Source organism: Cricetulus griseus, chromosome 2, assembly GCF_003668045.3.
Source record: "Cricetulus griseus strain 17A/GY chromosome 2, alternate assembly CriGri-PICRH-1.0, whole genome shotgun sequence".
In the NCBI taxonomy this organism is placed as follows: domain Eukaryota; kingdom Metazoa; phylum Chordata; class Mammalia; order Rodentia; family Cricetidae; genus Cricetulus; species Cricetulus griseus.
The window spans coordinates 400,373,371-400,398,064 of record NC_048595.1 but is presented as its reverse complement, the minus strand read 5'-3'; the positions used below and the strand labels follow the sequence as shown (position 1 = coordinate 400,398,064).

The following is a 24,694-nucleotide window of genomic DNA, read 5'->3' as shown; positions in this document are numbered from 1 at the left end:
TAAGTCTTAAATTATTAATCTATAACACGAACTCCCAGACACTCACAGCTCTGATGAGGCCTGTGCCTGTTTCCATGGTGCTTAGCCTTGTATCACCAATCTTAATGGATAGAATTTGAGCACCAGGAGCAACTCCATTCCGTTCAGGCTCCTCTGGAAAATGCCCGGCAGCTATACTTGCTACATGGGTTCCATGTGCTCCTATAAACAGAAACAAGGCATGTGTACGAAAGATGAAAAAAGTCATCACATGTTAAAATTATAACCATTTCAACATGTATATTATGACAAAAATAATTTAATAAAAATAACCACCTGATCATATTTTATCTCATATTCCTACCAATCACACAAAATAAACTTCAATTACATATTTTTTTTCTGTACCTTGGATACTACTCTGTAGTAAGAATGTAAGCCCAAGAAGGCAGCCAATATTTGTAATGCATACAACTCACAAGTAACTTGTATCCAAAGTACATAAAATATATTCTATACCCAACAAAGTAGAGAAAGGAGTTAAAGATACCCTGTCCACCAAGCAAAATGGTGAAACATTTTGCACAAGACAAACACATATAGAAACACATTTTACTTCGTTAGTCATCTTGGAATTATAACTTATTGTCACAACAAATTATCTGTTTTTTAACATAGCTAAGATATTGACAGTTGACAATAGTTTAGAATATACCATACACTGTCTTTGTTCGAGAAATATGAACACAGGCATACTTAGCAGTCTCCCTTTTACCCCAGTAACCAACAGAAAAGTACAAACATGTTTACCAAGGCAAATTATTTAGGGTTCACTGATTAATTTAACATATCAATCCATAGAACTGATAAGAATTAATTAATATGAATCAAAGTGAAGCTTATAAAAATAAGGTTGAGTTAAAGTCTCATATAAAAACTGGGTTAATTCCATTTTCCATTTATGGAAAAAGCATAAACTATGTGGAAACAGACTATTTTTATCACTTCTGACTCAACATAAACATCCCCACATGGAATAAAGTAATAAATGTAGTAATGAAGATCAAAACAGTAGTTAACTTGGGAGAAAGAGGTAAAGATTATTAGTTTTTCTAATGTTAGCACACAAAATAATGAATTCCATTATGAAATTTTTATACGTTTATCGTACTCTGATTTCATTCAGTCCTCATATCTTTTGAATCCTCATTATCTCCAGTCTTTCTCAACACAGTCATACCTTACTGCATTCTCTTTCTGTCTCCTCACCTGTCCAACCCTGAAGGCACGAGTATGGTATTTCTACTTGATTTTATTTCCTCAACATAAAAACACCCAAGCTTATCTACAATATTATTTGGCATGCTCTTCCACTTTATACAAGTGTTTTATGATAGATATATTTCTACTAAGACATTTGTATACATTATTTTTAATTATGTAACATTTTATATCATAACATGCGTATTTAAAATCTGTCTTGGATCATTTTCCAATAGTACACTATCAAGCAGCCAACTAATGTGAACTTACACAGAATACTATGATAATCTTTTTACTTAAGTCTCTGTACTTACAGGCAAATTTCTCAAGAGTTAATATTTGCAAGTAAAATCACTGCATATTTACTAATGGGGTTTCTGATGTCAAGACTTTGCTTTTAACTATCTCTACACAGTTACAACTTTAAACAAGAAGAGAGTTAAATCACATCAAAGTTTCTAGGCTTGGTTGTTCAATTTAAATTTCTATAATGAACTCACTAGCGCCTCACCCTGACCTGCAGGAATTTGTCATTCAAATTCTCTCACTAGCAAATCTGATAAACCAGATACCTCCACTGGTCACAATGGAGAGTAGGTTTCCATCATCATAAATATTAACAGAATAATTCAACATCTCAGCTGTGCCAAAAGAGCCATATTCTTGGGCCTCTTTGTAGTTTCTCAATACAGTAGATTTACTCAAGTCTCCATTTTCATTTGAATCAACACAGGCTCTGTTGGGAAGGAGAAACAGATGTTAAAATTTACCCTTCTACTCCTTGTTCTAAAGACCACACAACACAGTTTCTCAGTCATCTTCTCCCTGCTTACTTCTCCCACCACTGGAATCCAATAGCGAGATCCCTTTGTTTCACAGAGTAAGCAGTAAGGGTTAGGTCAGAAGTCTCCCAGAAGCCAGTGCCAAAACCATGCACAAGGACACTGATGGTCACAGACGGTTTAAAAAATCATCAGGGCATGTGAGAAAGTAAAACTGAACCTTGGGTTGGAGTGTAGGCCAGTTTAGGGCGGTTCAGACACAAAGGACAGCCCTTACTTCCTGATGCCATTTTTAGTGGTGGCACTATGAATACAGCAGCCTCTACAGCTTCCTGATACCACATGACTATAAACTTCAAACTTTAGTCACAAATAGCTTTAGGAAAACATAACTTTTATAACAAAACAAAATTTCCACCTAATTTTATGGTTCTCTTCCTACCTGCTATTTACCCATTTTATTACTGTTTTTTTTTTTTTACTGTTAAAATTTAAAAGATATGTGTTTTAAACATATTATTAGCCTGTTTAAATCAATCTAATTAAAAAGCCCAAAACGTTATGTAAAGATCAAACCTTTGTGTATATGTGTTTGTTTGTGCATGTGTGTGTATTTTGAGACAGTTTTGCTACACAGCCCCAAATAGCTTTACAGTCACTATGCACCCCATGCTGGCCTTGAACTTGTGGGCAATCCTTCTGTTTTAGCCTACCAAGTACTGAGACTGCACATATCCACCACTATGCCTAACCCAGGACTGAACACTTAATTACTGTCTTATGTTGCCAAGTTAATTTACCAATTTAGTTAATTTAAATAGAGAGATCTCTATTTAAAGCATGTCTGCCCAAATTTTCTTCTTTTACCTTCAACATTTTTTTAGTCAATGACCTACTACAATATTTGTGGTTACTTTGCAAACTGTCCAGTTTTAATAAGGAGCATTTTTTCCACATCTCAGTGATCAACCTGCCAAAATGTGGTTAACTAAGTAAGATTTTAAATAGGTAAATATACTGTTTAATGTAAACACTACTAAGTTTAAAAGGCTTGTCTATAACTACCAAAGGCTGATTTGATTTTCACATAATGTTAGGTGACATGGTTATATAAACCAGAATTTTGTACAACTTTAAGGGTTTACGGTTCTCCAGAGTAGATAAAAACATTTTTAATGAAGAAGATCTACAAAATACTTGAGATTACCTCCAGGTCTCACCATCATGCCACACCAAGCAATCATATACAGGGCCTGGATCACTATACTTTTTCTCAAAAGAATTAAGTAATTCCACTTGACTTTGCAGCTCCTCTTTGATTAGTTTATTGGCCTATTAATCAGAAAAGATTAATATTAGAATATATTTTATGTACCTGAAAGTTGTAGTAACATATAACCAAAGACAGTGTTGAACAAGTAGAAAAAAAAAATCATTTCACTTTGGAAAAATATTAAACAACAAAATACTACTTTTGCAGTGTTGGAAACTGAGTCTAGGACTGGAGTATGTAAACCAAGTGCTCTACCACTGAGTATATCCTCAGTCTATAAGTCCAGCTTTGATTAAGAAATGGTATATATTCATGATAAAAGAACAATTAAAAAGGATAAACACTAAATTGTGACTTTTTCCTGGGATGGGAAAATGAAAGCTTTTCATTTGTTACTTATTATGATGCCTGGGTTGTTCAAAGTTGCTGCAATTAGCACATTACTTTCATAATAAACCAAGACAAAATGCTTACTGATAATGAGTTCACATATGTGGTAAACTTCATGGAAGACTTTGAATGCATTTTCAAGGAATAAAAAATTTTCAATATTAAAGTAATTATTCCATGAGAAGCTGTGACCTTACTGGGAGACCTGAATTTTAAATTATGTTTTCATTGAATATTTCCACAGGGTATAGTTCTTTATGATAATTATTAAAATTAATTGTATTTTATTCTTTAAACAAGAACTGTCATTCAAATTGTAGTATGACAATGGCTAGAACTGTTAAAAATATAATCTTGAAAAGTATGAGAAAAACTTTAGAATACTGATTTATTGTCCCTGAACCTCAGTAACACACAAGAAAGTTGAATACACTGAAAAACTTGTTTGTATTTTCAATTTGTAAATCTAAATTTTAACACTGTTGATTAATAAACATACTTTGGATTTTTCTGTTTAAAGAAAATGCATAAAAACAGAAAACCTACAAAGACATTATTTTTACTTATGAACTGAATAAAAAATTAAGGTGAGGGTTCAGTGGTTAAGAGCAGTTGCTACTCTTGCAGAGGACTTAGCTTTATTTCCTAGTACCCTAGTGGCTCATAACTGCGTAACTTGAATTCCAGATAATTCACCGTGCTCTTCTGTCCTCTGAGGAAACCATGCACACATGGAATAGACAAACATACACATAAAATAAGAATAATGATTTTTTTTTTTTAATTTAAGGGTACACTTGTATGTCTCTGGTGGGAATATAAACTAGCATAATCATTACTTGCAAAAAGCTATACCCAACAATGTTTTAAATATTTTCTTTTTTTTAAAAAAGGATTTATTCTGTGCCTTTAATCCCAGCACTCCTAAGGCAGTGGTGTCAGACTTCTGTGAGGTTGAGGCCAGCCTGGTCTACAAAGCAAGTTCCAGGACAGCCAAGTTACACAGAAAAATCCTGCCTCAAAATCAAACAAGAAAAGATTTATTTTGATTTATGTATGAGTGTTCTGTATGCATGTTGTGTATCTGCACCACGTGATGCCTGTAGAGGCCAGAATGCATTGGATCTCCTGGAACTAGAGTTACAGACTAGTCTGGGTCCCCCTTGAAAGCACCAAGTGTTCTTAACTGCTGAGCCATTTCTTTAGCTCCTAAAATGACATTATTCGTAACACTCAAAACAAAAAACAAAGTCAGTACCAATCTGCAAATGAACAAATTGTATTATACCACAAAAACAGACAATCATAATAAAACTGCACTACCTAGGACATAGCAGATATCCTAACATTCTCAGCAAAAGAAACTACATAAAAACTCTGTATGGTTACAGCTTACAAACTTCAAAGACGAAAATCATTCTATAGTATTAGAACACAGAATGATAACTCTCTTGTGGGGGAACAAATGGGATAGTGGTAGAAGAGGCACAGAGGAATTTCCGTGTGCAGTTGGTAAAGACTTCATTGCTATGTTTTAAAATATTCACAATACACATGTAAATTTATGTGGCATAAATAATGATGTCAGAACTTTAACACACTGAGAAAAAAAATTGTCAAGGGATGAACCCTATGAAAATGCAATTGACTAATGAGATGATCATGTGGCTTTTTTTCTTTCAGTTTGTTTACATAGTGAATTACATTGACAGATTTCCATATGTTGAACCAACTCTGAATCTCTGGGATGACACCTACTTGGTCACGGTTCATGATTGTTTTGATATCTTACTGGATTTGGGTTTGCCAGTATTTTATTGAGTATTTTTACATCAATGTTCAGGAGTGAGATTGGTCTGTAGTTCTCTTTCTTTGTTGCATCTTAGTGTGGTTTGGGTATCAGGGTTACTGTAGTCTCATGAAAGGAGTTTGGTAATATTCCTTCTGTTTCTATTGCGTGAAACAATTTGAGGAGTTTTGGAATTAGCTCTCATTAGATATTGAAAAGGCCTTCAACAAAATCCAACACCCCTTCGTGATACAGGTCTTGGAGAGATCAGGGATACAAAGAACATACCTAAGCATAATAAAAGCAATACACAGCAAGCTGACAGCTAACATCAAATTAAAAGGAAACTCAAAGGGATTCCACTAAAATCAGGAACAAAGCAAGGCTCTCCACTCTCTCCATATCTATTCAGTATAATTATACTCAAAGTCCTAGCTAGAGCAGTAAAATAAAAGGAGATCAAGATACAAACTGGGAAAGTAAGAAGTCAAACTTTGACTATTTGCAGATGATATGATAATATACATAAGTGACCCCAAAAATTCTACAGCCAATAAATGTGGTAGGATACAAGATGAACTAAAAGCAAATCATTAGCCCTCCTATATACAAATGATAAATGGGCAGAGTAAAAAAATCAGAGAAACATCACTCTTCACAATAGACACAAATATAAGATATCTTGGCGTAACTCTAACCAAGTAAGTGAAAGACCTATATGACAAGAAGTTTAAGTCCCTAAAGAAAGAAATTGAAGAAGGTATCAGAAAATGGAAAGTTCTCTCATGTTCTTGGATAGGTAGGATCAACATAATAAAAATGGCAATTCTACCAAAAGCAATCTATAGATTCAATGAAATCCCAGCACAATTCTTCACAGACCCTGAAAGAACAATTCTCAACTTCATATGGAAAAACAAAAAACCCAGAATAGCTAAAAACAGTCCTGAACAATAAAGGAATTTCTAGAGGCAGCACCATCCATGACTTCAAACTCTACTACAGAGCTACAGTAATGAAAACAGCTTGGTACTGGCACAAAAAACAGACAGGTAGAACAATGGAATAGAATCAAAGAACCTGACATTAATCCATACACCTATGAATACCTCATTTTTGACAAACAAGCCAAAATAGTACAATGGAAAAACAAAAACATCTTTAACAAATAGTGCTGGCATAACTGGATGCCAACATATAGAAGATTGAAAATAGATCCATATCTATTGCCATGCACACAACTCAAATTCAAGTGGATCAAGGACTTTAACATGAATCCAGCTACACTGAACCTGATAGAAGAGAAAGTGAGAAGTAGCCTTGAATGCATTGGCACAGGAGACCACTTCCTAAAAATAACACTAGTAGCACAGACACTGAAAGCAACAATCAATAAATGGGACCTTCTTAAACTGAAAAGCTTCTGTAAGGCCAAAGATACCATCAATAGTACAAAATGACAGCCTACAGAATGAGAAAAGAGCTTCACCAACCCCACATCTGACAGAGGGCTGGTCTCCAAAATATTTAAAGAACTCAAGAAATGAGACATCAACATACAAAATAACCCATTTGAAAAATGGGGTACAGAGCTAAACATAGAATTCTCACCAGAAGTATCTCAAATAGCCAAAAGACATTTAAGGAAGTGTCCAACATCCTTAATCATCAGGGAAATACAAATCAAAACAACTTTGAGATACCATCTTACACCTAACAAAATAGCTAAGATCAAAAATACTGAGGACAACTTATGTTGAAGAGGATGTGGAGTCAGGGGAAGACTCCTCCACTGCTGGTGGGAGTGCAAGCTTGTACAGCCACTTTGAAAATCAGTATGGCAACTTCTCAGAAAAATAGGAATCAATCTACCTCAAGACCCTGCAATACCACTCTTGGGCATATACCCAAAGGACGCTCAATCATACCACAAGGACACTTGCTCAACAATATTTATAGCAGCATTATTCATAATATCCAGAACCTGCAAACAACCTAGACACCCATCAAACGAAGAATAGATAAGGAAAATGTGGTATATTTACACAATGGAGTACTACTCAGCTATAAAAAACAATGACATGAAATTTGTAGGCAAATGGATGGAACTAGAAAAAAAAATCCTGAGTGAGGTAACCCAGACCAGAAAGACAAACACAGTATGTATTTACTCCTAAGAGTATATTAGATATAAAGCAAAGAATAACCAGACTACAATTCACAGCTCCAGAGAAGCTAGGTAACAAAGAGGACCCTAAGAGGGACACATGCATCGCCCTGGGAAGGAAAATTAGATGAGATCTACTGGGTAAACTGGTGCTTCCAGTGGGTGGGGTGGTAAGGGAGAGGAGAAGAGTGATGAGAACATGAGGGAAGAGGATTGTGGGGGGAGGGAGGGATGCAGTGGAAGAGCAATGAAAGGAATAGAGAGAGCCACTATGGGGTTAGTGAGAAACCTGGTGCTAGTGTAACTCCCAAAAATCCACAAGGATGACCCAAGCTAAGACTCCTAGCAATAGAGGGTGCTGGAACTGGCCTTCCCCTGTAATCAGATTGGTGAACATCCCAACTATCATCATAGAGCCTTCATCCAGCAATTCATGGAACCAGATGCAGAGATCCACAACTAAGAACCAGGACTAGCTCTGGGAATCCAGCCAAAGAGAGGGAGGAGGGAATATATGAACAAGAGAGGTCAAGATCATGATGGAGAATCTACAGAGACAGCTGAACCAAGCTCCTGGAAACTCCTGAACTCTGACAGACAGCAGTAGAGACTAAAAGGGACCGAACTAGGCCCTCTACATATGGGAGACAGTTGTGAAGCTTGGACTATCTGAAGGGCTCCTGGCAGGACCACTATATAAAACTAGTGCATGAGCTAGCTTGGTGGAGCCCATTCCCTATAGTGGGTTGCCATGTTCACCCTTAATGTTTGGGAGAGGGCTTGGACCTGCCTCAACTTACTCTGTCAGACTTTGTTGACTCCTAATGAAAGCCCTTACCCATGAGAAGTGGACTGGGGTTGGGCTAGGGAAGATAGGCAGGTGGAAGGAGGGGTGAGAAGGAGAACTGTGGTTGGAACGTAAAGTGAAATTTAAAAGAATAAATAAACTATACAAAAAAAAAAAAAAGAAAATACAGTCTACTGAATCCTTTAGAATACTAATATAATTATTTGAAACTTTCAAATAAAAATGAGTAGCACCAACTTGGGAAGAGCCATTGTTGGCAATATCAAATTCTTCTTGTTTTCTACAAGCTTCTGCAAGCGCAACTCGGTGAATTGGATCCCAGATTTTTTCCTTCCGTTCTTTCTGCAAAGACACAAAATTCATCTCACAATCAGGCAGACATAGAAGTCAGGTCAACCTACATGGTTACGTTTCTACCTTGCCTGCAGTTCAGATACTACAAAATGCTCAAACAAAGGCTTATAAAATCATTCTAGTGAAGGTAATAAAGTAGTAGATCAATTAATGAAGTTGGTCGGGAGAACAAGTTTATCAAGTCACACAAAATATTTTTATATTGTTATTCCTCAATTTATACCCACCCTTCTTTAAAATGTAGTGTATCATACCAGGAACCCTGTCATAGAGAGTAGAAAATACTCACTCCTGGACCTACACAAAGTTGGAAGATGCAGATAGGCAAGTACAAAGTGATGACTAAACAAAGACTGTAGCTTCACTGGGAAGGGCAGAAATCCTCAATCATTCCTGTCCAGGACTCCCCATCCTCTTTCATTGGACAGGGCTCCATGCTTCTGAAATTGGTCTTAACCTTTATGTCCATTCTTCATCACATAGTATCTCCTAACAAAAGTCTTCTAGATAAAAGAATCCTTTCAGTAAACTAATGAACTGAACTATCTAAGAAGAGTCCACAATATGATCTATATTCATATGTCAATTAGTTCCTTATAAAGGTTGACTGAATATATTACACCAATTAAAAATGCCACAACATCTGTGTGCTGATGTTCAATCAAAGCTATGTGCATTAAAATAAGTTGTGGCCCGTGGATCTCAAACAAAGAAGAATATACTGTGATTAGATGACAGTACAACACATGCATCAGGTATCAAGACCTATACCTTGATTTATAGCTGAAGTACTGGACTCACATCAGCAACTACTGTCATAGCAGTGTTCAGAAATGGCAATGCACAAATATAGTAACCCATAGCAGTTCCCTTATTAGAGTAGATATTAAACACTTCAAACATTTGCATCATCACAGAAAGTTCCACTCAACAGCAACTCTTTAAAGCAAATTCCTAACTACACTTAATATTAATATTTGTGTGTGTGTGTGTGTGTGTGTGTGAATTTATGTGAACTATGTACATGCTGATACCCACAGAAGCCAGAAGAGGGCATCAAATTCCCTGGAACTAGAGTTACAGGTAGTTATGAATCATCTGATGTGGGTGCTGGGAACTGAACCTGGGTTCCATGCAAAGGCAGTAAGTTCGCTAAGCTGCTAAGTTATCTCTGCAGCCTAACTTGTGTTTCTTATACACATACTTCAAAAGCCTTAGATCTGATTAAGGTAAATAATGACAATCTGAGAACAAGAAGACTAGACAAGATTTTCTTAACACAAGAAAAAAACAAAGAGGTCTACACATTAAGAAAGTTCTTTAAATATTTAAGTCTAAAGCTCAGTTTATGTCATCTACCCAAAAGAACCCAAAAGCCTAAGCTTTAATTTAGTTTTGTTTTAATCCTCCTTAAAATTTCTTGTATAGTCTTTCAAAGCCCAAGTCCCTAGAAGATTTAAGACCTCATGAGAGTTTACAAAAGTTAAAAAAAAAAAAAAAAAGTCCCTTTTTCTTCAAGCAGAAATCCAATCTAAGCATATACATATGCAAGCAACTGATACTGGGTTTCTCATTACCTGTATCCTTTCCTTGAGAGCCTTTGGATAGAAGTCATAGCCATTTTTAATGCCAATATGATATTTTCCCGAAGGATTTGTCCAGCTTGCAGGAATCTGTAGGTAAAACAAATTGTTCACTCATTTCCCAATGCTAACGATACACCACTGTGAGGTCAAACTATTTCACATCTACTCTACTGGCTCATATTGGGTAGAGGCTGATATATATGTCTGAGAAATACTCTTCATATTCTAAGTGGTCACTTAATGTCACTATAGCTTTATAGTTTATAAAATCCTTTGAAAATGAGCCGGGCATTGGTGGCACACGCCTTTAATCCCAGCACTCGGGAGGCAGAGGCAGGCGAATCTCTGTGAGTTCGAGGCCAGCCTGGTCTCCAGAGCGAGTGACAGGATAGGCTCCAAAGCTACACAGAGAAAGCCTGTCTCGAAAAAACCAAAAAAAATAAATAAATAAATAAAATAAAATGAAATAAAATCCTTTGAAAAATGTATTGCTTCACTAAACCACTAAGATTATTTTTAACAGTTCTTAAACATTGCTGACACCTCATCTTTCCCTGTATCACACTTGTGCCAATGAAGAACAGGGAGGAGAAGCAATTTTCAGAACTTACTCCACACTCAGATTTCCTACACCTCATTCTTCTACTACAGCACCATACAGATAATGCACAAATACTAAACAGGGCTCCTTGAATCCTTATGGACAAAGCACTATAAAATCATGTAAATTTCATTTAAGATCTATCTGTAACAATATCTCAAGCTATCTCATCATCTTTAAAGATAGCTTTTAATATAGAAAGATGAAATGAAATTACTTATAGAAACAGTAAGGCAGAAAATTGGAATCTTGTTCCATCACGAAATTCAGTTCAAAAGATACAAGAATTTAAACCAGATAAACAAAGCTGTGATTCTAAACTTCACCACTAATGGAAGGGGGTACACTTATTTATTTCCTCTTGTGTGGAAGGAAAAAAATTCCACAATCCTATCCTTAGGACTGCTTTTTGGGGATGGTGAGGGGGAGATGTATGGGATCTCTCTATTCTTCTTTGAAGCAAAAACTACCACAGTTTACGCGAAGCTGATTCAGGAAAAGTAAGCAAGAAATCCAAGGAGAGGGAGAGTGAACGGTCTCAAAAGTGAGGAGGCAGCACTGAGTTCTAACACATATGCCTTAGAGACATTTCTATGAGTATTTATGTGGGTGACATGGTCATGAGACAAATGAATACGTCATTTACCATCTTCTCTTCCCAAATCATAGGAGGAGAATTCAAAACCACAGAGTGAAAACATGAACCCAGGTCTTTTGAGGATGTAGGCCCTTCATTAGTACATGGGTGGGAAAATACCCTGGCACCGTAGCCTCTGACATACTGAGAACCACCAGTCTACCAGCAGCCTCGAGCCATTTGACCACAAAGGGGCATTATGAAAAGGCAAATGCCAATATACATCAGCAGTTTCCCTTTGAGAATGGCTCAAGGTTCATGACTGTTCTCATGATCTCTGTTGGTTGACACATTCTACTTCTCCAGGATTAAGATTGCCTGTTATTTTAAAGCGTGATTTATCAGGAAAGCTGGGAGTTGCAATAGACAAGCAGGCTGCTCTACCACTTACATCTGTCTTCTGGGAGCATAACTACTTTATGATACTTATGCATAATAAAATGCAGTAAGCATCAACCAAATTAAAACATCAAAATTTATTCTGATTCATCCTATTATGGAAAAAAAAATCTGTTAGCTATGGACTAAACACAAGGTTGAACTGTCAACAACTCACATCTGGCTGGCCTATGCCTTTAATCCCAGCACTCGGAGGCAGAGGCAGGTGGATCTAGGTGAGTTTGAGGCCAGAATGGTCTATAAAATGAGCTACAGGGCAGCCAGGGTTACACAGAGACCCTATCTCAAAAACAAAACAAAACAATAACAAAAAACCAAAATTCTCACTTGTCTCACATATACAGTATCTTTCCCTACCTCTTTCCACATTCCATAGCAATTATTTCCCACATAGAAAACCTTTGTGTGAAAATTTCATAAAATTGGATATATGAAAATTATTATTAAAGGCCTGTGTTTTAACAAATAATTTGAGTCAACTGGTTATCATCCATTGCCAGAAAATACATTCTTCATATTCTTGTGATGCCTTGATGTAACAAAACAATGACAAAATTTTGCAACAAAATGCCACTACCAGGCAACACAAGTGCCCACTGTACATGTACCTTTGTAAACTTTGCCTAGTCATGCTATATAAACTTGGGAAATTATGGAATGTCATTTTATGGAATTAAGTAGCTTGCACTTTGAAGTCACGTGTGATATCTCTGGGAAGCAAAGCTTTACATTTACACCATCTTAAGAAATATTTAAAATAGTTCAAAATACATATAGCAATTACAATGATTTTTTAATGAGTGTGTTGTATGTCTGTGTGGGTGTATGCACATGTTGCAGATACACTGCACATGGAGGTCAAAGGTTGATGTAGAATTCCTCTCCTACTTCCCATCTTGTTTTCTGAGACAGGGTCTCTCACTAATCTGAAGTTAAGATAGTTGAGATCCAGGGATCCTACTGATTCCACTTTCAAGTGTTGAAGTTACAGGGAATGCTACCACACCTCAGTGCTAGATTGGTGTTGGGGATCTGAATTCAGGTCTTCATGCTCACACAGCAGATACTTCATCTACAGAGCTATCTCTCCAGGTTTCCATGGAGATCACCTTTGTCTCTTTTTACAGAGGATATTGTCATGTAAACCCACTTTGCCTGGAACTCAAAATTCCTGTGTCTGTAGCACATAATCTCACTAATTAGGAATTACAGTTCATTTCTGGAACACTCAAAGAGAGGCTGCCTAACAAATGGGACATTTTTCTTATGAGCCAAACGTCTCCCTGAGTTATTTCAGTCATGCCAGCTTCATAACACATATCTCTATACTAACACACTATTTGCTCTGGCTATACTACATCTACTACATTTAATCACACTCTTCTGCATGCCTGTATTAACTTTTTAGAAGATTTTTCAATATTTGAGACTAAATATAGATTATTTTTTAAAAAGGTTTGACTTAAATGTGCTAAAGTGAAAACAGCATGGTGTTCCATTATGCTACCAAAAATAAAACTACTAGAAAACCACAGGACCAATAGAACAACGAAATAAGACTTAAAGGTAAGCCCAACCTTTTGACATTGCTAACAGGACACTATCTTACACAAAGTTCATTACCCAGTGACTCTGTCTCCCCCAACCCCCATGTCTTAAATAAGTTTATGATTTTCTCTTGGACCACACCAATAGCTCTTGGCTCAAATGTCTCCTGCGAGCCTCAGGTTGGACATAATCTGCTAACACACTTTGAGGATTACAAAGTAAAAAGAAAGACAAAAAAATTGGGTAACCAATGGAATGTTAATGTGTGATATGGGCACACTAGGTTTCCTTATGAGAAAAATAAGACTCCTACTTCAAACTAAGCATAAAAAAATCCAGTCAAATTCTCTAGAACAAATAAGAAAAAAACCATAGGATACAGGGAATATCTTCATATTCATAGTCATACGCTTAAATATGTTTTAAGAGTTTTCATTATGTATGTATATGTAAAAACTGAAAATTTCAATTATGAAATGGATATATAAAAGAACGCTGCAGACGAGTAAGAAAACAATGGACGGTTTACTAGCATTTTAAAAAAATTTAAAAAGGTAAATGAACTTTTAGTACTTCATAAGAAGAAACCCAAAAGCTCAAATCTGTGAAAAGACAACTGATCTCACTAGGCAAATGCAAATTAAACCTTGTCGGGCCCAAAAATTATCGATTATAAAGTTCATATGACTAATTTAAAGCTTAGGTTATTACAGTTTAAGAATAATTATGTAAGTCTAAATCTACAGTGCTCACTAGAAGTATGATCTACGTTCTTAAAGTACATTAATATATTTCAAACTAAGTCTGCTTGCTTTATTTATTTATTTGAGACAGGGTTTCTCTGTGTAGCCTTGGCTATCCTAGAACTCTGTAGACCAGGCTGTCCTCGAATTTAGAGATCCACCTGCTATATATGTAGCTACTTTCTCTATTTATCTATTCAAAAATTAAAACCTTATGTTGACCTCAACTGAAAATAAAAATCCCAATTACAAGTGCTTTTCTGAAAAAATAATTTCTAAAATGACCCTCATGATCCACACCTTACGGTATGCACGCTTTTATGAGATACCCTTCCATGTATCTGCTTATTTATTGACTGACTTCCAATAAACAAACTACAGTGAAGAGATGCACTGTCACTTGTAAGCTAACCTTATAAAAAACCATGACTTTCACCTTGACTATTCTCTTACATCTCTTGTCCTGAGAGAAGATAGCTACCATGCTATACTATAAAACAGCTATGTCAAGAGGGCATGTAGCAAAGAAACTAGGTGTAATGTTGAAGCTTTTAATACCAGCACTTGGGAGGCAAAATCAGGCAGAACTCTTGTGAGATGGACGCCAGCCTGGTCTACCTAGAGTTCCAGGATGACAAGGATTACATAGACAGAACCTGTCTCAAAAACAACAAAATAAAACAAACAAAAACAGCAAGGTATGTCCATAGAACAGCCAATTTCTCAATGCTTCCTATCCAAACCTTTAAATGAAATCACAACCATGTTCAGCAATTTACATCTTTATGAGAAATTCACAACTATAAGCTGTTAGGAAACTCCACCCAGCCCCATTCTTCCCATTCCAGACCCAGCACCTGAGAAAGTCCACCAAGGAACTCACTAAATAAGAAGAGAACTATTACAACCTTAAGCACTCTTCCAGAAAGACCAATAATTTCACCGTCTTTTGGTTCCACTTCTGTAGCAGTATTCACATCACCACTTCCTGTGGTATCAATGATATCAATGATTTTTGGTTTTCCATCAGATGTAACCTAAAATTTAAAGCAAATAAAATGAGTTAGTTTGTGTCTTTAAAAAAAGTAATGTAAACTGGGCGTTGGTGGCGCAAGCCTTTAATCCCAGCACTCAGGAGGCAGAGGCAGGCGGATCTCTGTGAGTTCGAGGCCAGCCTGGTCTACAGAGCGAGTGCCAGGACAGGCTCCAAAGCTACACAGAGAAACCCTGTCTCAAAAAAAAAAAAAAAAAAAGTAATGTGTGCATACACTATATATATATATACATATATATATATATAGTTGCCTATGAAATTTTCATTTTTATCAAAAATATAATTGAATTAATTCAAAATTCTAACAAATAAACACTAATGAAAAAATTAGTCATGGAACAATATACAACCCTTCAAGTGGTTTCGTATCTTTCTTTACTATTTACAACTTTTGGGTGTTAGACATACATAGCAGTTGTCAGTACACAAAAATCCCTTATCTTACAAACAGCAGAGTGAGGAAGTAGACAATAAACATGAAAATACTGAGAAACTAAGCAGAAGGGAGGAAATAAGAAGTACAGATAATCCATTTTAATGTAGTTGGGCAAGGAAGGCCTTTCTGAGAAGGCAACATTTGAGCAAATATCTGAAGAAAGTGAGCTTTGGGCTGGGTAGAAAACAATAAATAAAAATTTTATTAGTGAATGTTACACCAGTACTTCAAATTCAGTAAATTCCAAGTTCAAAGGTAACACACTCCCAAACTTGTTTTTCTCCAAATGTTGTCTTTTCGGGTATCATCATATACCAATTGCTCAAACCAGAAACAATCTTTCTCTGATTATCTCATTTATATCTTGTACCACAGCTATAAGGAAGTACTTCCTCTAAAATGGAATTCAAATCCATTTTTTCTACTTTTCATCACCATTGTGCCAACTTGCCAAACCACTAGCATCTCTTCCTTTCATAATGTATCAGCTTCTTAATCTGAGTTGAGACTATTTATTTATTGAAACAATCTTTTCTCATTTTACATGCCAATCCCAGTTCCCATTCCTCCCCTCCTCCTGCTCCCACCCCTGCTCCATGAATTCCTCAGAAACGATAAGGCTTTCTCATGGGGAGTCAACATACTGTGTGGCACATCACTTTGAGCAACCCCCCCTATTTCTAGCTGTATCCCTCCAAAGAGAATGGGCTCCAAAAAGCCAGTTCAAGCACTGGGGATAAATCCTGGTCCCACTGCCAGTGGCCCCTCAGACTGCCCAAGCCACACAACTGTCACCCACATTCAGAGGGCCTAGTTTAGTCCTACGAAGGTTCAGTCAGGATTCAGTGAGCTCCCACTAGCTCAGACCAACTGTTTCTGTGCATATTCCCCATCATGGTCTTGAACGCTTTGCTCATATTATCACTCCTCTCTCTCTTCGACTAGACTCTAGGAGCTTGGTCCAGTACTTAGCTGTGGATCTCTAAATCTGCTTTTATCAGTTGCTGGATGAAGGTTTTAAGATGATATACCCAGACCCCAAAAGACAAACACAGTATGCAATCACTCATAAGTGGAAATTAGATGTAAAGCAAAGGATAAAACTCACTCTTTATGAGGGTCCTCTAACTTAATGCTGTGTGATCTCACCAAAAACCTGGCAACAGTAAAAAGTTACTGAATATGCAGCAAACAAAACTTAATTCAAAACTAAATGTGTAATGAATCCAAAGAGTTTGTGGCAGCACTTAATGCCAGCTACACTGTATAAACACCGTGGCCTTGGTTTTGAACATTCAACATGCATATTTGCACTGTGCATGCCTTCATACTACAAAATTCATCGAACACTGTTTGAAACGCCCCAGGCTGACTTGATCCTTTTGTATTCTACGGACTGCAGTAATTTTATTGCATGAAATTTCTACTCTATTAGAAACCTAATAGGTTAATTCCAGAAATCAAAACTGTTAATATTCCCCCCACTACTCCTGAGCATGTTTATCTTTATATTGGATTGTGTTAAACAAGTTTATTTATCTCATTGAGTATGCACATTTGTTTTGACTTTAATTAATAAACACTATATGTTACCAAAATTTTTCTAAATAGTTAAAAAGATTTTATTTTTGTTATGTGTTTGTGCATATATATGCATATGGTATTTTTGTGTGTATGTATGTATGTATGTATGTATGTATGTATGTATATGCATATATGTATGTGTGTGTGTATATGTACCAAGTGTGCCTGGTGCCCTCAGAGGCCAGAAGAGGATGATGGATCCTCAGAACTGGAGTTGAAGGTTGTTGTCAGCTGCCATGTGGGTGGGAACTGAACTCGAGTCCTCTGCAGGAGCAGTTTAATCACTGAGTCATCTCTCCAGCTCCTAAAATAAACTTCTTTATGATTTGTCAGTAAATGCTTGATTTGCATACTTATTTTGCTTATATCCCTGGGGTTGTGTAAAATTTCATGGGCAAAGAGAGGTCAGTTACAAGTGAAAGCCTTGAAGAAGCCCTGCATAAATCATGTTCTTAAAGGTGTTCCTTTCACAGCTGGCCCCAAATGAATGTCCTATTAAGACAAACTGTGTTTTATTATTCCTGTCCTTCCACAGATTCATAGTGCACTCAGAACACAAGAATCTCTGTGGCACTACTTCCTGAAGAATGCTCACCATCTTTGCCTCTACTGTTTTCATACAATCCTCCTCTTTAGAATTCTTTATTGCTTCAGTTGGACATCAGCATTTGATCATACACTTCTGTTTTCTAGTAAAGCTATTATCACCCACCCCTTCAGAAATCTCCCTAAGTGATCTCTTTCATGTGCTCACCACTCTCAACTTCATACTGCATACTGTTCACTTCACAGGACATAATCCAACTTTCAACACAGGAGGGACTCTCATTAGTTTTGCTCCATAGAGCCAAACTTGTTGGGTATTTACATTTTTTTTTTATTACTGAATGATCCAACTTAGCATCAGCTCTCACAATTTTGGAAAGGTATGTTTCTTTAGTAGCCATAAAATTTCATGTGAGCCACAATAATACTGCTAAAGGAAACTGTAGTAGTATATTTTCATTGAAAAATAGTTGCTAAGGCTCTTCAGGACTAATTTTACAAAAGCAAGTCTTTGCATTCAATATATACTTAAGGAACACACATACACTTAAAGAACCTCAATATGGGTGTTCTACTATATATTTCCACCAAGAGTTTCTAAGGATCTTATTGCAATCCTCAAACTCATCCTCCCCAGCATCTGTTGCTTTCTTAATGATAGAAATTCTGAGTTGGTTAAGCTGGAATCTCAATAGAACATTGACTTGTGTTACCCTAATGGCTAAGGATGCTAAACTATTTTTATGTATTTATTGAATAGCTGTAGATTTTTAAAATTAAAATTTGTTTTGTGAGTACGTGTATCTGTGAGTACAAGCATGCCACAGAGTGTGAGGAGAAGTCAGGGGACAACTTATAGGAGTTGGTTCTCTTTCAACCAAGTGAGAGCATGGTAATTCAACTTAAGTTGCAAGGATTGGCAGCAGGCACCGTTACCCTTGAGCCACCTCGCAAGCCCTGTTCTCCTTCTTTTGAGAACTGTCTAATTCATTTTCCCATTTATTCTTTATAGCCTTTTGAGATATACATGTAGAAAAATGTCATAAGAAAACCCATCATTATGTACAATGAATATATACATGAGTTAAAATTATATTTGTGTCACATATATATATATACTTATACATACATACATACATACATACATACATATATTCAAATATCAATACACATCCCACACACACACACACACACAACAGGAAGGCATGAAAACACAAAGTCTGAAACAAAGAGAAAGAAAGAAGAAAATAACAAATACCAGGAATGTAACAACCACAAAGTCTTTAGCCTTGAAAATTCATAAATCTTTAAGACCAAGGTAAATGGCCATTATTACTGATCTTTTTGACCATCATGAATCTTTTTCCTAACACAAAGTATTTCCTCTATAGCATATGCAAAGTTTTGTATTTAACATATACTTCAGGAAATGTTACTCTTAGAGGAAACAAGACACATTTTTTTCTTGATAGGACTCAGAAGGCACAGGTGGTGGATCACACATCAAACTCGGTCATGTTGCCTTGAAAAACAGAAAGCTCGGTGGTGTGAAGTTCCAAAGGGCCTGTCATGTTCAGCTATTTTTTTTTTTTGAACAGCAATTTGTTAGTTTTTTTTAGATTTTTATACTAGAGGAATGAATGCTGATAACCAGAAATCTCAATAAGACAATTTAGAAAAAAGTGACAATGAAAAACATGTCGAGCTAGTAAAGTAAACCCTCATTATCAGTATGTGAGCAGAGGAAAAGCCAAATGGGATTTAGTGCATTATTTCTCTAACTTTTACTAACAGGAAGTGCTCGAGGTCTCTGTCTGACTCTGTCTCTTACACACACACACACACACACACACACACACACACACACACACTCATACACGGGGGTGGGTGGTGGGGGTGGGTGTGTGTGACCACAGACAGACAGACAGACAAGTACAGGCAGACATAAAAATACACGTGTAGAAAATTTAAATTTCTTGTTAACTGTATTAGAGATTTTCAAAGAGACAACAGACTTTAGAGCTGGAAAAAATATACAGGCAAAACCACATGAGAATTTTGCAGTAGAGGTTTAGAATAAGAAGGGAATTCAACTGGTAATAGTGGAAGCATGCTGTCCATCTGAGAGGAAGAGAGGTGCCTGGGTGAAGGCTGCCAGGCTTGGGAAGTAGAATTATGGAGAAAAACCACAGTAATAAGCTGGAGGGGGAGACAGGAAAATGTTTCCTGAATATGGTAGCAAAATAAAGAGAGCCTGCCTAAAGTTTCCCTTAAATGTCAGGAATACAAGTTACTTATTTCTCCACTATATCTATTATGGAACAGGAACTAGTATGGGTAGAAACCATTCATTAAGCGCTTGTACAAGAGGGGGTAGTTTGCTAACCATAAAAAACAATGGTTCACTAAACAAAGAAAAAAATGCATTTACTTGAAATTTCAAGGGAAATACTGCAAATGTACACTTAAGTATGTGATTACTACTCAGTAACTTCTATTCCAAGAGCATGATCAAGTTCAAGGACTCCTACTTTTAGAAAGCTTATTATCAGATAACAGATGAGTAGAGCTAATAGTGCAAGACAGTGAGAGGTTAAGAAATTGACATGAAATACCAGAGGAACACAAAGCTGAGCTTGAAGAAACTAAACCCAAAGAAAAGACAGTTACTACGACTAATATATTACCAATCAAATATATTTGATTACTTATTAATATTTTAGTGAATGAGCACATTAAAAATACTTTTATGAACTGGGTGGTGGTGGTACACACCTTTACTCCCAGCACTCCGGAGGCAAAGGCAGAAGGATCTCTGAGTATGGAACCAGCCAGGTTTACTGAGTGAGTTCCAGGACAGTCAGGGCTATTACAGAGAGAAAGCTTGCCTCAAAAGAAACACAAACAAAAAATCCCAACCAAACAAAAAAACCTTTAATGTAGTTAGTTGCATCCATTTGCCTCAAACTGTTTTTGTCTTAGTATGCATACATGTCTTTTTCAACAAAATGTTTATTATCAGTAGCAGATTTCATACCAAATAAATTTGATACATGCTTTCCAAGAATTTTAACCAGGAACAATGTAAGGGGAAGTAACAAAATGAAAAACTGGAAGCAATATTAGGGACATTGACAACTCTAGAGGAGAAGAAAAGGGAGAAGAACTAATTCACTGTCAGCACGGACTGACAAACCTCATTCATCTCTGAAGCCACAGACTTAACAGTAGAGCTAAATACCTGGCAAAAGGCTGAATTAAATCAGTAATGCCTTCAGAGGATGAAGCGGGAGTTTGCAGGGAACTATAGGAAGCTTTTGGGAAAATGAAGCACCACATGCAAAGGCATGTATTAGGACCTGCAACAGCTAGGTGCCTAGAGAAGATGGAAATCAGAGGTTCAAGAGAGAAGTATGGAATGAAGGGCAGTGCTCAGGCTATATATACCCAAAGGTTACAGTTGCAAGGTGAAAGGTTTGTAATAGAATTCAAAATTTTGGAGTTTTATTCAAAAGCAAACAGTTTGTTTTGAACAAATACTCGATACTAGGTTTGCTTTTGATGGGTAGTAAATTTGGAAATGTGAAGCATGGATCAATGATGAGATTGGTGGAAGCAATAATTGCTTTTGTATATATGATCTAGACCAAAGGTTATCTTGTCATGAAACCCATCCATGTTCTCAGTCAGTCTTCCTGATATCCTACCTCTCTATCTTTGAAACACTCAGTTTGCAGGACTTCATTATATAATGGAAGAGTAGACACCTATCAGGTGCTTGAATGCTTGCTGGGGGAATATATTTAATCATCTCTATAAGTATTACTCTCCTCAATCTGTCTGCACAAAGGAGTATGCCATCATACCTGGCACTGCCTCTGCTTGGAATACACCCAGAAGCTGTGACCAAAAAAAAAAAAAAAAAAAAAAAAAAAAAGACTTGGCCTAAGGCAGGCTGTGTCCCTCAAAGTTCTCTAGTACTTTGGTATCAGTTGGTATCCCAAACAGCTAGGTCAGCCTTTTCTTCTATTCTTTGCTTTTTATTTCTGTCTTACCAAAATGATGTATACACAGAGCTACAAAATAAATTCATCAGGTGAGGAAAATACTGAAGTCACTCATGTGCTAAGTTCCTTGCTGAATTAAAAAAAAACTGATCATGTTTACAATTTGAGCATTAATTCTTGATGCTCTTATGTTTCCATTTGGTTTCAATATTTTATTGACTGAATATTCATGTAATATGTAAATATCAAACATATTTTTCCTTCAGACAATTCATAAGTATAGACCTACTATAAATGCCTCCTAATAGACATTTATTGCTTATTTAGGACTTTAAAAATAGTATTTAAAACTTTTCTTCAGCACTTTAAAGTCACGTATATTTAATGATCTTCTCAATTATTAAGTAATTCTACAGGGTAAAAACTGTTACTTTACAGAAACAAAATACTTTGATAAGCAGATCTGGAACTTCTACAAATGTCCACTGAGGAGTACTACTTCAAAATTGTCTGACCTTTAACAAAACAACCAGTGATTCACTTATCCTAGCTGTTCTCCCACACATCCTATAAAAATTAAACACACACTGCTGTGTAATGGGCAGCATTTCCACTGTTATAAACCCTTAATGTGGCATTGCTGTCACAATGCTTTAAGCCTTAGCAATCATCAACAATAAGATAACAATAACAATTGTAGTCACCTGGAGGGAACTCATTACCTGAACTTCTAATCAGAAGCTCTGCCAGACAGAACCACCACTATATGAGCTCCAGAGAAGAAGCAACAAACTTTCAGAATCAGGACTCCCAAGGGGATCCATAGAGTGGTCACACAGACTTCCTTCCTATCCCTTGACTAATTCCTAGCATCTATGTCAATTATCTCACTATCCATTTATCTCAAATATCAGGCAGCACAATGAAAGAACTAAACACAGGAGGAAAACCAAGCATTAGGAATAAAAGAATTATTAAGCATCCCTCTTTTGTGAGGACAGGTTTAAGATATTACCTATGTAATCTAATGCATTTCTCTGATACACAGACACAGGACCAAAGAGGAGGCAAAAAGTTAGTTGGGGAAAATCTTCAACAATGGTTGGTAAGCATCTATCAGTGGGTTTTAGTAAAAGGCTAGTTTAGTTTAAAAACAGAATGCATTTTACCCAGAGGCTTTTTTAAAATCACTTTTCATAAAAGTGATTTAGATCCCAGCCCTAAAGATTTCCAACTAGCATAAAGAAAAATGAAGCCATTTGGGGAAACCATTGCTTAAATATGTTCCCCTATGTTTTGAGGCGTTTAAAAAGCATATTTTCATAATGCCTAAGAAGTTCGCCCCTGACAAATTAATTGTGCTTTATGTAAAAGGATGAACCGGGGAGATTGCAAGGACCCTAAACAAACACACAGCAGATAACTTAAAAATATAAAAATATCAGAAGAAAACACTCCGGAAGAGGACCGGGTTGTCTTCTGGGAACCCCGCTTTGCTGGTTTTGCCAAAACCAATGACTACACCACATCCCTAACAAGTGGCTGCTGCCCCATCGGTGTCACCACCCCACCCCGCTGTGCCCCAGGGTTAAAAACTGTAAAATCCTCGCTGGGCGAGATCCGGCGAAGACCCTTAGGTGTGAGGCCCGGCACGCCCGGATGACCACCAGGGCTTCCCAGCGGCCCCGATCGCGATCAGCCACGCCGACCACGCCGCTTTTGTGTGGACCGGAGCGGGAACACGGGGTCCTGCGGTCGCCCGGAGCTGTCCGGGCCGTCCCCGGCTTGGTCTTAGATCCGGCCTCCCAGCCGTGGCCCTCAGCGCCGCCTCACCTGCATGCCGGGAGCCCCGGGATCGACCCCCGTGTCCAGGACGGCGATGAGCACCCCGCGCCCGTCATACTCCGGGTAGCGGCACAGGAAGGAGGCGGCCCCGGTCTCTTTTTTCGGCAGAAGACCGTGGAAAGGGAAGGGCTCCTCAGTTGCGGCGGTGGCCATGGACCCGAGCGGGAGGACGAAGGAGGAAGAGGCAAACTGCCAGAATGCTCGCGGACCGGCAGCGCGAGGACACCGGGCCGCCGCGGGCCTGAGGCGGGGGAAAGGGCGGTGCCAGGCCAAAAGCACCCAATCGCATGTAGTTACAGATGCTCAGCCAATCATGTTTCGCAACGTAAGCAAACGGCGCCTCTACAAGGCGCTTGATAGGAGAGTTGCCCGGGCTGCAGCGCAGGGGTGGAGTCTACGCTGGGGCTGAGGACTCTGTGCTGGAGCCAGGTTCTTAAAGGGACTGTGTTTGGGGTGCGCAGACAGCCGGACTTTCTCCCAAGCTCTCACTGTTTGTGAGAAGCCTTGAGAGGGACAGGCCGCCCGCCTGAGCCGCGGGATCCCCGCCACGCGAATGTTGGCCCTGGAAAGTCAGGTTCAGAGGTCTCAGATTTGGCCGGGGAGTCTCTGTGTCCCCCGCGTTCTGGGGGTGAGGTGGATGAATGGAGTGGGGAGAGGCAGCCATTTAGTCAACAGGAAGAGGGGTGTGGGCTGTTCTGTCCCCAGTGTTTCTGAAACAAAGCATGGGACCGAAATGGGTCCCTGCTGTCTTCATGGCCTACTCGTGGCATCCAGGATTCCTTAAAGTATCTGCCTGCTTTCCTCCATCGAAGTTCCTGTTGTCTCCTTCAGGCTCAACACTGTTATTGAGCCATAGTTTGCATTTTTCTCATTACAATGTCCAGTGATGGTGACCAACTTTGG

General features: G+C 37.7%; 1 protein-coding gene across 4 annotated transcripts in view; it reads right to left on the bottom strand.

Annotated features, from left to right (window-relative positions):
* The window catches only part of Tpp2 (tripeptidyl peptidase 2), a 68,917-nt gene extending 44,877 nt beyond the window's left edge, over positions 1 to 24,040 (bottom strand). For 2 of the 4 annotated variants that reach the window (XR_003481462.2, XM_027396795.2), the window contains exons 1-7: positions 23,780 to 24,040; positions 15,228 to 15,356; positions 10,383 to 10,478; positions 8,689 to 8,793; positions 3,232 to 3,356; positions 1,815 to 1,978; positions 47 to 201 (exon numbers count right to left, since the gene is read on the bottom strand). Coding sequence is in view for 3 of the 4 variants with exons in the window: in XM_027396795.2 (XP_027252596.1) it covers positions 47 to 201; positions 1,815 to 1,978; positions 3,232 to 3,356; positions 8,689 to 8,793; positions 10,383 to 10,478; positions 15,228 to 15,356; positions 23,780 to 23,944 (939 nt within the window). In the remaining variant the exon portion in view is untranslated. The remainder of the gene's footprint in view (positions 1 to 46; positions 202 to 1,814; positions 1,979 to 3,231; positions 3,357 to 8,688; positions 8,794 to 10,382; positions 10,479 to 15,227; positions 15,357 to 23,779) is intronic. The other 2 variants (XM_027396797.2, XM_027396794.2) reach the window with 1 other exon arrangement.
* Positions 24,041 to 24,694: the final 654 nt, after the last annotated feature.